The sequence below is a fragment of the Saccoglossus kowalevskii genome, chromosome 4 (genome assembly GCF_978046115.1).
Source record: "Saccoglossus kowalevskii chromosome 4, keSacKowa6.1, whole genome shotgun sequence".
Lineage (NCBI taxonomy): Eukaryota > Metazoa > Hemichordata > Enteropneusta > Harrimaniidae > Saccoglossus > Saccoglossus kowalevskii.
In genome coordinates this window covers 29,486,110-29,500,818 of record NC_140644.1, presented here as the reverse complement: position 1 = coordinate 29,500,818, position 14,709 = coordinate 29,486,110, and the positions used below count along the sequence as shown (strand labels likewise).

Genomic DNA, 14,709 nt, shown 5'->3' with positions numbered 1-14,709 from the left:
AAACAAAGTCAGCTTGGACATTAAGTTGTGAGACGCGACAAAACAAACGCTGCCAGTGATAGATTACGTGAATAAAAGAACAAAATAAACGCAATCAAAGGCGCCGACCACACGCTTTGGAAATAAATAGAACGCGTTGCTAAGAGGAATCGCACCTGCATCTCGACGACGTCTCCGGTCATGAGCAGGGTTTGCCGCGTCTTAGAAAAATTGAAAGTTAAAAAGGAATCAGTGTCGGAGAACCATTCACAATGTTTGCATGAAAAATCACACACTATGATACCTGAATCCCGATTAATTCATAAATATGAATCGGTAAGGGTCAATTTCCTGCAATCCTTCGAGATTAAATTTGCCTCCGAAAATCTTTCTAACGATGAGCTGGAAGATTGCCATAATTGAGTGCCACCATTTCTGTTCTAAGATTTATTCAGTATAATAATACAAATGTTCACCCCAACAGAGGTGCACATACAGTTTTAGCGACCCGAAGAGCTCATTTTCAACCGAGGCGAAGCACTACGATAAAGACTTTCCGTTCCCAATAAATAATAATAAGAAAAAAACTTCTCGTTCCCGACATTATGAAATTCTTTTCGTTTTAGGGGAAAAAACCTGATTTTGAAAAAAGTAATTCAGAAATTGATATTAAGAATAATTCATAACGAAATCTATTTCATATGTACCCATAATTTTTTTTTCATAATTACTGATTACACACGAATATTACAGAAAAAAATAATTTGCTATATTATCTATATTTGTGCCTTTTATTTGTCTTGAATCGTGACTGAAAGGAGCTAGATGAAATTACAAACTACTAGTATGTAGTGTGTTCGACAACTCGTGTATGAACAACAATTTTAATAAATATGATTTTACTTGGTAAAATTACTGTATTTTTCTACATAAAAACAAAAGAATTTCACAATGTCTTTGTTATCATAGCGTTGTTGGTAATAGTTGAAAATGATACATCCACGTGAACCTGCTTATATGAGATCGAAGGAGTCTCTGTTTTCAACAGCCGTATACATCTATAACTGCGTCATCGCTAAGTTTCCTTGTGGACCACGAGCTCTGTTCCTTGTTTGCACGTTATCATGTTCACACAATCGCAGACATTATTTGTAAGGGTGCCCTTTGAAATGGCACATTTTCTCGATGTTTTAGCGAGTACTCCGCGGGTATATGGCTTGTTCTCACATCAGCATAATTTTCCTCGAGTTCACTCATCGCTTTCCCACATGCACTTCTCGTTCTTTGCTGCTAACTTTTTTTGCACTCTAATATGGTGTTGTTTTTGTCTTTCTAAACATCGAGTTTATTTTTGACATTCAACGAGATCGCTTGAATTTTGAATTTGATGACGGTTCGAATTTATCCACTTTTACAGTGATCAACATTGCGTTCGAGTAGAGTTACTAGTAATTACAAGCCTGATTTACATTTTTCTTGCGGTGTTTTTCGTCAATGTATTAAATATAAGTGCTTTGGGAAATAACATAATTATATTGCGCGAGTGAAAGAGTTTGGTGAGACTGTCACAACACGTTTTATTTATTTCCAACGCGCGTGGTCGGCGCCTCTGATTGCTTATTTTGTATTTTTGTTTTCAAAATGTATCACTGGCTGCGTTTGTTTTGTTTTCCCATAGACCCTCTATGGTTTTCCTCAACAAATTAACTGTTCCGAGATCTCTTTCATTTTTCGTCCGGCTGCTGCCAATCCAATAATTCGTCGCCGCATGTACTCAGACAAGCGATTAATCGTCACAGTCATTATACTAGTAGTTTAAGTCCAATTGATTTGTAGAAATTCAGCTATGCGATAATTATATGTGCAGTTTTGTTTTGCGCACCCAGACACGAGCAAAAGTTAACCAATAGATTTTCTGAACTACAGCATTCGTATTACTTATGCAAACTGAGTAAGGGTCATAGTGTGAGTTGCGTTCGAAAATAACAAAGTGTCAAATTATTTTGAGCGCCGTTCGGAATAAATTTAGTCAAAATCACACACAGAAACACACACACAACACACAAATACTAGTACTCAATACATATCGCGATTGACCAGTTATATAGCTGCTTGAACTACACACACACACAAGGACGTAAATATGTAAATACAGGTCACAGTTCGACTTGCGTAGCAAACGTTCCAATGTGTCAAGTGATTTGAAGGCGTCTTTGTTCCAAAACAGAGAAGCAATAGGCGTTGTGTTTTGAATCATGATTAAAACCTAAATTTATTACGAATAAAAACTTAAGTTTATACATACAATGTACGATCATTGTTACTCCAGCGGTCGGCTGGCAAGCGGACGATGTTTCTGAAGCCAGCCATAGCAGGAGTGAGCGAGCGAACAAAAGCGAGCGAGCGAGCGAACAAAAGCGAACGCGAGCGAGCGGAAAAAAAGCGGTCGGTTTCCGGTCGGAAAGCAGCGAGCGGTCGGAAATTAAGCGATAAGCGGTCGGAAAAAAAGCGATAAAAGCGGGACTGGAGGTTGGGCGGAATGAGTACTGTATGTTGTTTACAAGCTGGCTTTTGGCTGTGATGTGCATTTTGTAAAAAATCTGTATCACATTATAAAAAAAGAATTCCTGTGTGTAGAGTAAATTGAATGCATGAATGTAATGTAGGAGATATCTACAGTAGGAACAGCATGTTAAAAAAACAATCCTGTGAGCTGAACATAAACCTGATGCACAATAGGCCATTCCAGTTTATATCTGCACCCCCCCCCCCCCTGTTGATGAGGTCGGATTTCCAGCACTGTATGATGGGGAAAATACCCCGGATTTCCAACTGTATATGGAGAAACAGAATCTGGAAATCCAGACGAGTATGGAAAAAAAAATTCTGGAAATCCAGGCAGTTATGGCTACTAAATAAAATATGGCCTAGCTTATCTCACCACATACCGGTTGATGAGGTTGGATTTCCAACACTCTATGACTAAAAAAAACTTGGAATTCTGACTGTATTGGGCCAGTATGAAATAGATAATGATGGTGGTGGGACGAATGAGCTCATCAACACCGTGAAGCAGGACTAGTTTGGATTTCCATTATCAGATATAAAATTTTGAACTTGGTAAATTAGCATATGATGAGACTTATATTTGTAAATCCTACTCTGTATGGTGTCACAAAGGAACTCATCAACACCATAAGTAGGACCTATAGTTTTGGATTTCCATTACTGTATGGTGAATGGTGATTTGGAAATAAAACTTTGTATGACTTATACACCCATGGAAATTATACCCTGTATGAAGTAAACACACAAACTCATCAACAGGGGGGTGGGGTGCAGATATAAACTGGAATGGCCCAATGCGAAAGTAACTTGAAGTTGATAATAACAAAATGACAAAATTAGGGAATTGAAGATATCACAAAATTTCCAAATCTGAAAGACGTCCATGTTACATGCATGTGCAGTAATATATATCAAAACAGTCAGACTTACAGTTTTTAAAAAGTCATCATAAATATCTCAAACATGACGAACACATTTTATCAAAAATGCAAAGTTTGCTCAAATGATAGTTGGTGAAGCTTGAAAGAAATTATGTCTGAAATCAAAAAATACTACCTGCACCTCTGTTGCTGTTTATGTTTATGAACTAATGTTTCTAATATGTAGTTTTCACTGTTTTAATTTTCTCCGTTTTAATTTTCTCCGTTAACTAATTGGCATATTTGTGTTTGATTACTTGTTTCAGTAGATTTTCCAGGTTTGAAACTAAATGTCAAATACGTTAATTAATCAGTTTCATGAACAATATTTAAAAAGTTGACTTTGTAATGCGAGTAATATTAACAAGAATAGTTCTTGCCAGCCACACAGTGAAAACCATTGTCACTAGTGGAGTATGGATTTATATTTGCACTGTGGGATCCAGGGGACTATATGAAGATGAACAGCTATTATACTGCTATGATAATGAAATTATCACATGACACCACTTGTTTGTTGAGTTGGTTTTATAATATGCCAATGACGACTAGTATGCGCTAGTATTATCCACAAAAGGAAGGTTAGTGTATAAAACTAGCCCATGACGCTGCAAGTATCAACTAGTTCTACGATTGAGTAGAATAAGAGGAATCATGATTTTACGTGGAACTATGCTTACGAATCATGCACTTACATCATGCTATTAGTCATGATGTCTGAGTGTGTTGTTGCACACACGTTTGCAGTAATGGTTTTTGGCAGAAATATTATTCTTATTTATTGTCTTTCCACCATCTAACTGTTACTTGTTTCAACGATTAAAAATTATTGCACTATGATGCTTTTATTGTGTTCTGGTTGAGCACACACAGACTGATGATGTCACCTTAGTCACTATGTCAAAGGGATGTACCATTGTCACGTCATAACTAAAATTATCTCATTTTCTCACAGTCCGAAAACAGGGAATTACAGGTATTGATTGACTTCTAGGCATCCATCCATCCATCCATCTGTCTGTGTGTGCCTACCTTTACACAAACATAATACATCTTTGATACATGCACGTCTGTTCCTTTCACAATCAGATTCAAGATGGCCAAGTGGTGGCCACTTTCATGTTAAAAATTCAGCAAAATCAAGCATTTCTGTCATTTGGGTTGTTACATTAAAAAGAATGAGGCCTTGGTGCACATCATTATGTTCTTCAGATCAAAATCAAAATGGCCGGCAGGTGGACATTTTTTAGTCCCTGTTCAGACGAACTATTAATTTGGGTTTGTTCCGTACGTTCGTACGTCCGGAGCTATATCTCCAACACCCATTAACCAATTTCATTCAAACTTTACATGAGGACAATACATAATGTCTTGCATATGCGCGTTACTTTATGATCAGAGCAAAAATGGCCAACTGGTGGCCATTTTGGATGTAAAATTTGCTATTTCTGATACCTAAATGTGTCCGCAGCAGTTTCTCGGAGATAACTGGGCCGATTTGGATCAAAGTTGGTTTGATGATCATGTATATTGAGCTGTAGGTGCACGTCATTTTTTTTTCCAACTGGCGGCCATCTGGTTTTTCAAGGTACCCATGCTACTTTCTCTTGAATGCCATGAACGTTTCTCTTTAAATTTTGTACAAAAATAGTTTACCAAGGGATACATTTGTACCAACATTATTTTTAGTCCCCGTTCGGACGCAGTCCGAAAACGAAGACTTGTGTTTTGACCTCTGTGTGTGCGTGTGTGTGTGCGTGCCTCTGTCTGTGCGTGCATTCAGACCTGTATCTTAGAAATGCCTGGACCAATCACAATCAAACTTCACACATACATCATACATGATATTATACAAATGCATGTCAATTTGTTTCACGATCTGATTCAAGATGGCCGAATGGCGACCATTTTTTTTGCTAAAAATCATCAAAATCAAGCATTTCTCGGCTGTATACAGATGGATTTTGTTCAAACTTGGTATATACATTATACATTATAGGACCTTGATGCACTTCATTTTGTTTTTCAGATAAGATTAAAAATGGCCGACTGGTGGCCATTTTGTTTTAATGAATGTGGTTCTTGTGCCATATCTCTGACTTGCTTTCACTGATTATGTTCAAACTTTAAATATTCATTATACATCATGTCATAGATAGACAGATATATTGGTTTGACGATCCTATTCAAAATGGCCAAATGGTGGCCATTTTTGTGCTAAAAAATCATCAAATATCAAGCATTTATGGATGGATTTCGTTCGTGCATGGCTTGTTTTTCTTTGATTCAAACTAATATGGCTGACTGGTGGCCATTTTGTTTTTCATGATACCCATGCCTACTTTTCCATGAATGTAATGAACATTTCTGTTTAAATTTTGTACAAAGACAGTATACCAATAGATACATCAACATGAACATTATTTTTGTAATTTGATTCAATATGACTGCCCAATGTCCAATTCTCATTTAAAAGCACTAAATCATAATATTTTACAAATCCATCTCCTATTAATGGTTTCAATCTCAATGACTCCATCAGCATCAAATTGATATGTCCGATCACAACATTTTGGATGGGGACTGTGTCATTAACAATGACTTGTTTTAAAACAAATACTGTTCCAGAGCCATATCTCTGACATGCCTTGATACATCAAGATGCATATATGCACATACATGTATATTTGTTTGACGAATAGATTTAAGATGGCTGAATGGCAGTTATTTTAATGTTAAAATTGAAAATCAAGCATTTCTACCATTGTGGACCATCATCTCAGTTATGCATGAATAGTTAATGTCCATCTTGGTACAGATCGGATTCAACATGAGTGAATGAAAATGCTGTTAATAGAGCATGTCTCTGACATACATTGACTGATCACAATCAAAATTATAATAATCATGTAATTTATTTTTTTGATTCAAAATGGCTGATTTATTTTGAACCAACAGGGACTATGTTATAAAGGAGAATAACAACTGTACACGGACAGAATAAATTAATTTTTAAATGAATTAATAATATGCTCACTTAAAGGCTGGTGGTTGTCTTGTCTTCAATGTGGGACCCATAGCATGTCAATACATTGTTTACACAAAATTCTAACAAGCAATATGTAGCTACTTTTATGTCTTAACTGATTTGAATTTAAGTAAACTTATTCCAACTATATTTGGTTATGTGGGAATATTTGGTGTTATATTGTTATTAGAAGGATCTTTTGCAGCTTGTTTAATCTGATGTTTTTTTTATATCATTGCGTTCCTCAGTACATAGAGAAGACAAGTGAGGGTAGCTCAACTGTACACAGTGCACGGGCAGAAACAAAGATTGCAGCTAGGTTTGAACAAGAAAAACAGAAAAGAGCAGAAAAGTTATTTAAAAAGATTCAAGATGAGTTCGAAAAAAGTGAATTATCTCATGGTGAGAATTGTTATTAAAAGCATTTTTATGTATAAAGCATTTTTTTATCACATACATTTAGTGCACTTGTTGATTCAGCTATGTCGTAGTCACAACAGATTTGACATGCATCACCAAGTTATAAATCACTGTCATTACACATGTAACCTAAGACAGAATGACTGTACTATTGGTGGTAAAAATTTAATTAATCTGTGATACATTTGGATTATCTATTAGCTTAAATCTTTTTAAATCATACTAGTAAGTACAGTCATTCTAAGTATTAGAACTGTCTGGTCCTGGTTATCTTTTTGCACTCATTCCTCCCAGTAATGGAGATCATTAATTTTGTTGTTCTCGTCTATTAAGATGTTGGTAGAAATAAACAAAAGGGAAATCAAAATCTAAAAATTAAAGAAATTGCAAAGTTGGACACAGGTGAAGACATTTATGAAGCTCTTCAGACTTGTACTGATCCAATGTCTATTGAGGTAATGTATGTTTTACCTAGTATATACCCCGGTAGTAAAATTTGGGTACATATATTATCAATGTTTTTTGACGCAACAGCAAAAGTAAATGAAATTATCTATTTTTTGGCATCATGCATCAATCTAATAAAGCAGACACCTGTGACATGCATTGTCTGTCTCAGTGTGTATCATTTATACTATAACCTATATGTACATGGTTGCACTGTCACATTGTTTTTGTGAATGAACTCATCACATGGATTTATTTTCATGGGAGGTCGTTTGAGCGGAATTAAATACCATGTGAATGTCCTAGTTTTTCAGGGGGATTTGTCGTCTCTAAATCTGAGAGTAGTATTTTGCTTATTAGTGGTAACAATGTGACAATAACAAATGCAGATTTTCTCTAATTTGCTGCTCAACTTTGGTTACACAAATTATCAAATACATAAAAAATTCAAAATAAAGTCAAATTGGAAGGAAAACTACTTTAAATTGGGGCAGGTTTTATTCAACTTCAGATGAGAAGGCTAACAAAACTAAGACAAAGCCCAACTTTTAGAAATGTCTTATTCATAGAGTGCCTCATTACCAAGGACGCTGATCATGGATATACAAATTACGCAATCAATGCATGCTGAATGGCAAAAGAATTTTGATCAAGGTACCTGAGATGAAAACAGAATGCATGATTTTTTCTTGGTGTTAAAAACCATACAGTGTTTTGCTGATTTTCATGTAATTTCCAAGACATTGTGTATTTTGACACTGAAAAGTCAGGTACGGATGATTGCAACAGCAGTGGTGAATGCTTATTGCATTTCATTGCTGTCAGCTGGAAATGATACAGTGATCGTTGTGTTACAATGAAAAATCGTTTACTTAAGCTTTCAAAATGTCATTGTAAAAAATTACAGAGTGTACCTGTTCATATAGGCGATTATCCATCACCATCTGACTTGTTCATTTCATCAGGATATCTTCAATTCTCTATTTATGGCGAATATTTTTGTCGTTTGGATACTGTATGTGTTGCTTGACATTGCTACCACAATGCTATTTTAGGACAGCAGAGCTATTTCGACCGTAAGGTCACTTGTTTGTTTTTTTGCCACAATGAGAAAAATCAATCTATGCACAAGAGAACAAAACAAAATTATGACACTGTTTTGTGTGAAAATCATGCTTTATGACTTTTATTTCTCATACGCGAGAATACATTTTTGCCAAATTAAAGTATTTTACAGTATCTGGATTTCAAAATTTTGAAAGGATTCAAAACAAAATTTCATTATTTCGGTCTTCAAATGTACTTTCATTTCATTTCATTATCTTGTTACTTTTATTGCCTTTTCTGTTCCAGAATTACTTGAATGGAAGACAGTTTGAATTATTACATTCTTATAAGCAATCACTAATTGAAAAGAAACACTATGACCTTCAATCAGAATTCCAGAGAGCCTTAGATGAGCAGTCTGAAGAGGTGGGATTTTATAATTGTACCATTATGACTTCTTTTATTATATTCCTTTTTTTTTGGGGTTGTTTTTAAATTGAGAATCACATGAATCATATTAATAATACTAATTTTAAAATAAATGCAAAAAATATACTAATAATAAATCATCAAGTTTTTTTTTCAAACTAGTCATGTTTGTAGCCTCTGATCCAAGGTAGTTAAATTACAATATTGAACATGATAGTATAGGTTTGGTTATAAAAACACAACAAAAAAATAAACAGTAGATGGGCAAAACAAATGATTTAAATTATTAGATTCAAAACAATTGCTTACAGCGTAGTAGGTGCATTTTTAGTTTAGTTTTGAAAGTGTTTCTGTTCTGTATTTATTTAATATTAAGCATTGAATTCCAATAAATGCTTGCTGCATATTGAACATTAGGGTGAGTATTTGTACAGTTGATATTTGGAATTATACAGGAATTATCATTACTGGCATATCATGTATTGTATGTGTTAGGGGCTGAAAATAATTGACCACATTGTGGACAAACAGATTGCTTTTAAGATCAAAAATAAAAAGGCAGGAGTATAGTGAACAAATTGTTTTGATATTTTGAATACTGAAGATCGGTGCACAGTGGATATGGGAATTTGAAAATGTTATGAGTTGGAATTTATATTTAAATTTAAAATATTTATTTTAGCAATATTTTAATGTTGTGTCCTGAATGTATTTCAGAATGTGAATTGCATAGATATTTGGCCAGTTGTACTTGGAGGCTATGTACACCCACAAACACAATTAAAAGTCCCCTACCAACATTATATTTTATTCAGATTAATCCCAAATGTTACAATAACTTTTGTTTAAAAAAAGTGATCAATTTACATGTAAAGTAAACAAATCACACAAGTCTCTTCTAATGACCTTGTAATTTAGTTCCCAGCTAGTAGAAGAGTAAGCGCAATTTACAAAGTAAGAATTACAGACTACACAGAAAATAGAAATAATACCAGCTGTTTACTGACGGTCTGGAGACCCAATGATGATATAATCGGACTTTTGAGTGAAGGAACAAGACACAAAATATTTAACTTGTCTACTTCTGCTGGAAGGTAAGTAATATTCTTAAAAGCCAGTGTTTTTGACAATAAATGTTGAAACTAGACATGACAAAAACAATGCCGGGCTTCTGTTAAGGATGAAGTAATTTTAGCCACAATGTCTAATACTTTTTGTCTTAGCCAAATGGCTGCTGAGATCTTGTAGAGAGAGAGAGCCAATTATGCCATGTACCGGTAACTTGTTTTTGCCCCTCAAGTGGTGTGTTGTATAGCCATTTGTGATATCTGGAAATTCATGAATATCTTTGGCTAGCTGATTAGTTAATAACTGGCTTGTAGTTCCAAGTCAACTTGATAATGGCAAAAACATGGTGGTATCATTTCACTACGAATATTTTTGTTATCACATGTAAATACTGTTACAGTACCAAAATGTTTTTTTTTTGGCTTCTTAACTTGTCAACTGTTGTGATGCCTATTTTAGAATAAAATCAAGGTTTTTCACATTGCCGCCTAAATTAAAGTAATTTCTAAATTGAAAGACTTTTGGTATTCTCTCTGGTCATCACTTTCACTATTCTGAATACTCTGGTTACACAGGTCATCTTACAGCATGCCTTCATTCAGCATTTCGTATAATTTCCTCATGATCTAATGTAATGAACGCCGTAAAGCTGAACGGACGTGGCGGCGAACTGGTTTAACTGTCCATCGCCAAATCTACCAATCTAAACGAAATAAAGTTAATGATCTTATTGATGTATCACGTAGGAGTTATTTCGCTGATAAGATCGCGGATTGTAATGGTGAGCAAAGAAAACTGTTTTCCATCGTAAATGGTCTTCTAGGCTCGACAAATAATTTGAATGCGTTGCCGATTCACGATAACAAAATAAATTTAGCGAATCGTTTTAGCATGTTTTTCGTGGATAAGATTAAGAAAATCAATCAAGGACTAAATCTAAATTTATTGAATGGAAACCGTTTTAACGAACTGCACAAGTTCTCTGGTGATGAATTGAAATGTTTTGAACCAGCCACGGAGGATGAAATAATTATAATTATAAAAAAATCATCGTCGGCTTCGTGCGATTTGGACTGTTTACCCACTAATATATTAAAAGATGAAAAGATCCTTTCTATCCTGCTTTCACCTATAACAGATATCATAAATGAATCACTTCGCACTGGAAGTGTTCCTGAGAAAATGAAATGTGCGCTGATTAAACCTCTGCTCAAGAAAGCATCGTTGGATTCAAACATGCTGAAAAATTATCGACCGATTTCTAATTTGTCTTTTATATCTAAAGTCCTTGAACGTGTCGTTGCATCCAGAGTGAAACAACATTTAGAGAATTATTCGTTGTATGAAGAGTTTCAATCAGCGTATTGGACCGCACATAGCACTGAAACGGTTCCTTTGCGGGTCGCTAACGATGTACTATGCAGTATTGATAATTCTAAGAATTCAGTTGCTCTCGTACTTTTGGATCTTTCAGCCGCTTTTGATACTGTGAATCACAGGATTCTCATCGATAGGTTGAGATCAAATTTTGGTTTAAATGGTCTCATCATCAAATGGTTTGAGTCGTATTTGAGTAACCGCATTCAAAAAGTGAAAATTGGAAATGTATTTTCTGATATGACGTCTATATTAGAAACCGGTGTTCCACAGGGCTCAGTCTTAGGGCCATTATTGTTCTCAATGTACATGCGTCCATTGGGCGAGTTATTGTGACGTCACGGCGTAAAATATCATTTTTACGTCGATGACACACAGATTTATTTATCGGTTTCTGAAGATGATCAAATTCGCGCCCGGGTGATACCTCAGACATGTATTCAAGATGTTAGCGATTGGATGTCTTGTAATTTCCTACTTTTGAATGTGTCGAAAACTGAATTTGTGTGCATGTCGTCTCGGAGATTCTCGCAAGACTCGTGTCCTTTGTCTAGTATCGCAATTGGTGAAGAATTGGTTAGTGCTTCGTCAAGTGCTAGAAACTTAGGTGTCTTGTTTGATTCGCAGCTATCTATGGAAACACACATTTCTATTATTTGTAGATCTGGATATTCCCATCTAAGAAATATTAATTGTATTCGTAAATCATTATCCCAATCTGATACTGAAAAGTTGGTACATGCTTTCATATCTTCTCGCTTAGACAGCTGTAATTCATTATTGTCTGGTCTCCCTGTAACTAAGATAAAACCTCTTATTCGTGTACAAAATGCAGCAGCCCCCCTTGTCACTCATGCTCGAAAATATGACCACATTACAGACATTTTTTATTAAACTTCATTGGTTACCAGTTGTACAAAGAATCAATTTCAAATTACTTTTACCAGTGTATAAATCTTTGTATGGTTTTGCCCCAAATTATCTATGTGAATGAATCGAATTTTATGTACCGAGTCGTAGTTTAAGATCTGAATCGAAGTTTCTTATTAAAACTCGTCAGATGTGTAGTAAAAAGTCCAAGGTGTTATACAAAGACCGTGCTTTTGAAAATTTAGGTCCTAAACTTTTTAATGAATTACCTCTGTCTGTTCGTTCTAGCCTTCAGTAGACATTTTTAAATCCAGACTGAAAACGCACTTATTTAAAAGTGCTTTTAATATTTGACTGATTGTTTATTGTATCAGCGCCTTTGATCTTCATATGTTGGAATTGTTGCGCTTAATTAAATAAAGTTATTATTATTATTTAATGTTCTTTATTGTTTATATTAGAAGTAAGTACAGAGGAAGTGAAATCCAGTTATCATCCACAAGAAGTTCCAGATACCACCCACTGCCATTAGAAAATGAAGTGCCTATGTATCTACCAAGAAAAATTTTGAACCTGGGAGATGTTTATTTTCAACCAATGTATGGGGAAGTGGACATAGTTGGTTTGGTAGTCTTTGTATCTGAACTTGCAGGGTAAGTTATCATGTCTTCTTATCAGTGTTGTCAATATCTACCAAAATAAAATGTGTATTCCTATACATCTTTCTCCTTACATTTGTAAGTAGATAACTTCAAATTAATTTTGTAATTCTTTGGTTAACACATTTACAGCTGCACAAATCTTATGCTCTTTAATGAAGGGCAACATTTGGTTGTCATTGGTATTACTAAATTAATGTGAAGGTTATGCGTGTTTGTCCAAATTATTGAAAAACAATAATCTCACCTCAATCTTAGGAAATTCACTAAACACAATAGGGCATTAAGTTCCTCAAATACAAGTGAAAAGGGAAGCCCACAAATACTGTAAAACACTTTAATATCATGTGAGACAAATTTTTGACAATCATGAAATTTTGTCTTCACAAATGCCATGAAATCCTGTAATGGGAAATATTTCTGGTAGTGAAAATTAAATAGATACTAGATAGATAGATAGATAACAGCTTTATTACAACCGTGTAGAAAATTTTACATTTCTAATTTGGTGTTTAAAATGTAATAAAGTTAATAATGAATAACTAAAAAAGTAAGTAGGCGAAAGTTGAGTAAATAAAAAGTTAAATAAGTGTGACTGAGTGTATTCTTTTGTTTGTTCATTTACTGTTACTCAAGTACACATAGAGGGCTATAATAGTATTTTTATCTTTTGATTGTAAGATATGTTTAAATTGTTTTTCTTTATCCAAATTCAGGAAATTTGCATTTACACTGTTGATAGTGTGAAACATTGCGTCTCTTTGTTTTGTGTACAATTTACAATGTATTAAATGATATTCCTCATTTTCAACTTCGTTACAATGGGAGCATAACCTGTCTTCCACTGGTGTTTTTGGTTTTGTATAACGACCTTTTTCGATGGCAAGTTTATGGCAACTTAATCTAAATTGAGCTATTGTTTTGACATGTTGTGTGTTGTTCATCACTTTTATGTATTCTTCTTGTTCCAAGGAGTCTTTGAATGTCCTGTATGTGCATAATTTGGCACTTTCCCTTTTGTTGTCTATATTCCATTTGTTAATGTAATATTGTCTAATTGAATTATTTAGTTTTTGTTTTGTGAAATCTGTGACATTGTTTTTGTTGTAAAGTTTCAAGTTTCGTTCTAAGGTAGTCAACCATGCTCCTGTGTAAGTATTGTTTTCCATGTCTTTTATAGCATAAAAAGCTAAATTGTCATTGTCTATCGCTTTGAGGTGTTTGTAATAGTTAATTGCTGAGCAATATATTCTGCTTATCAGTGGCTCTCTTCCCAGTTCCATTCTGCATCCAATTTTGCTCGCTCTGTTGCCAATGTTAAGAATTTGACGACAAAAGCGTAGATGATATTTTTCTGTTGCTGTTTTGTCCCAATTAGTCTGATTTTGGAAAATGCCCCATATCTCACCTGCATATGTTAATATGGGTAGTTGTGTCACATTCAGGAGTTTTTCCTTTATCCTTATACTGTTCATGTTTGTTGTAATGTTGGATATATGTGTGACTGGATCCTTGCAGCTTTGTAGGTCTTGTCTGCCAGTCTGTCTGCAGTAGAGGTTATTGATCCATTGGCCTTAAATGTTACTCCAAGATATGTGTATAATCCTGTAGTTTTTATTTCTTCATTGCCACATGTAAATCGCCTTGTATCTGGTTTGCATCCCGAATTCCTGAATATAATCACTTGCGTTTTGTTTGTGTTTACTTGTAGCCCCCAGTCTGAAGTGTATTTATGGAGAAAGTCTATTGCAGTTTTTAATCCTTCATATGATTTTGATAGTAGTGCAATGTCATCAGCATACAATAGGCTATTGATAGTTTTATTATCCAGTTCTGGTGCATTTGTTTCAATTTCTGTGAGTCCTGTGATAAAGTCATTTATAAAGATGTTGAACAG

The 14,709-nt window shown here is 34.6% G+C and overlaps 1 protein-coding gene across 1 annotated transcript in view; it reads left to right on the top strand.

Annotated features, from left to right (window-relative positions):
* The window catches only part of LOC102803273 (uncharacterized), a 67,429-nt gene that overhangs the window by 37,578 nt on the left and 15,142 nt on the right, over nt 1–14,709 (top strand). The window contains exons 11-15 of the mRNA XM_085498384.1: nt 6,744–6,897; nt 7,249–7,370; nt 8,716–8,835; nt 9,757–9,932; nt 12,615–12,806. Of these exons, the coding sequence (XP_085354510.1) occupies nt 6,744–6,897; nt 7,249–7,370; nt 8,716–8,835; nt 9,757–9,932; nt 12,615–12,806 (764 nt within the window). The remainder of the gene's footprint in view (nt 1–6,743; nt 6,898–7,248; nt 7,371–8,715; nt 8,836–9,756; nt 9,933–12,614; nt 12,807–14,709) is intronic.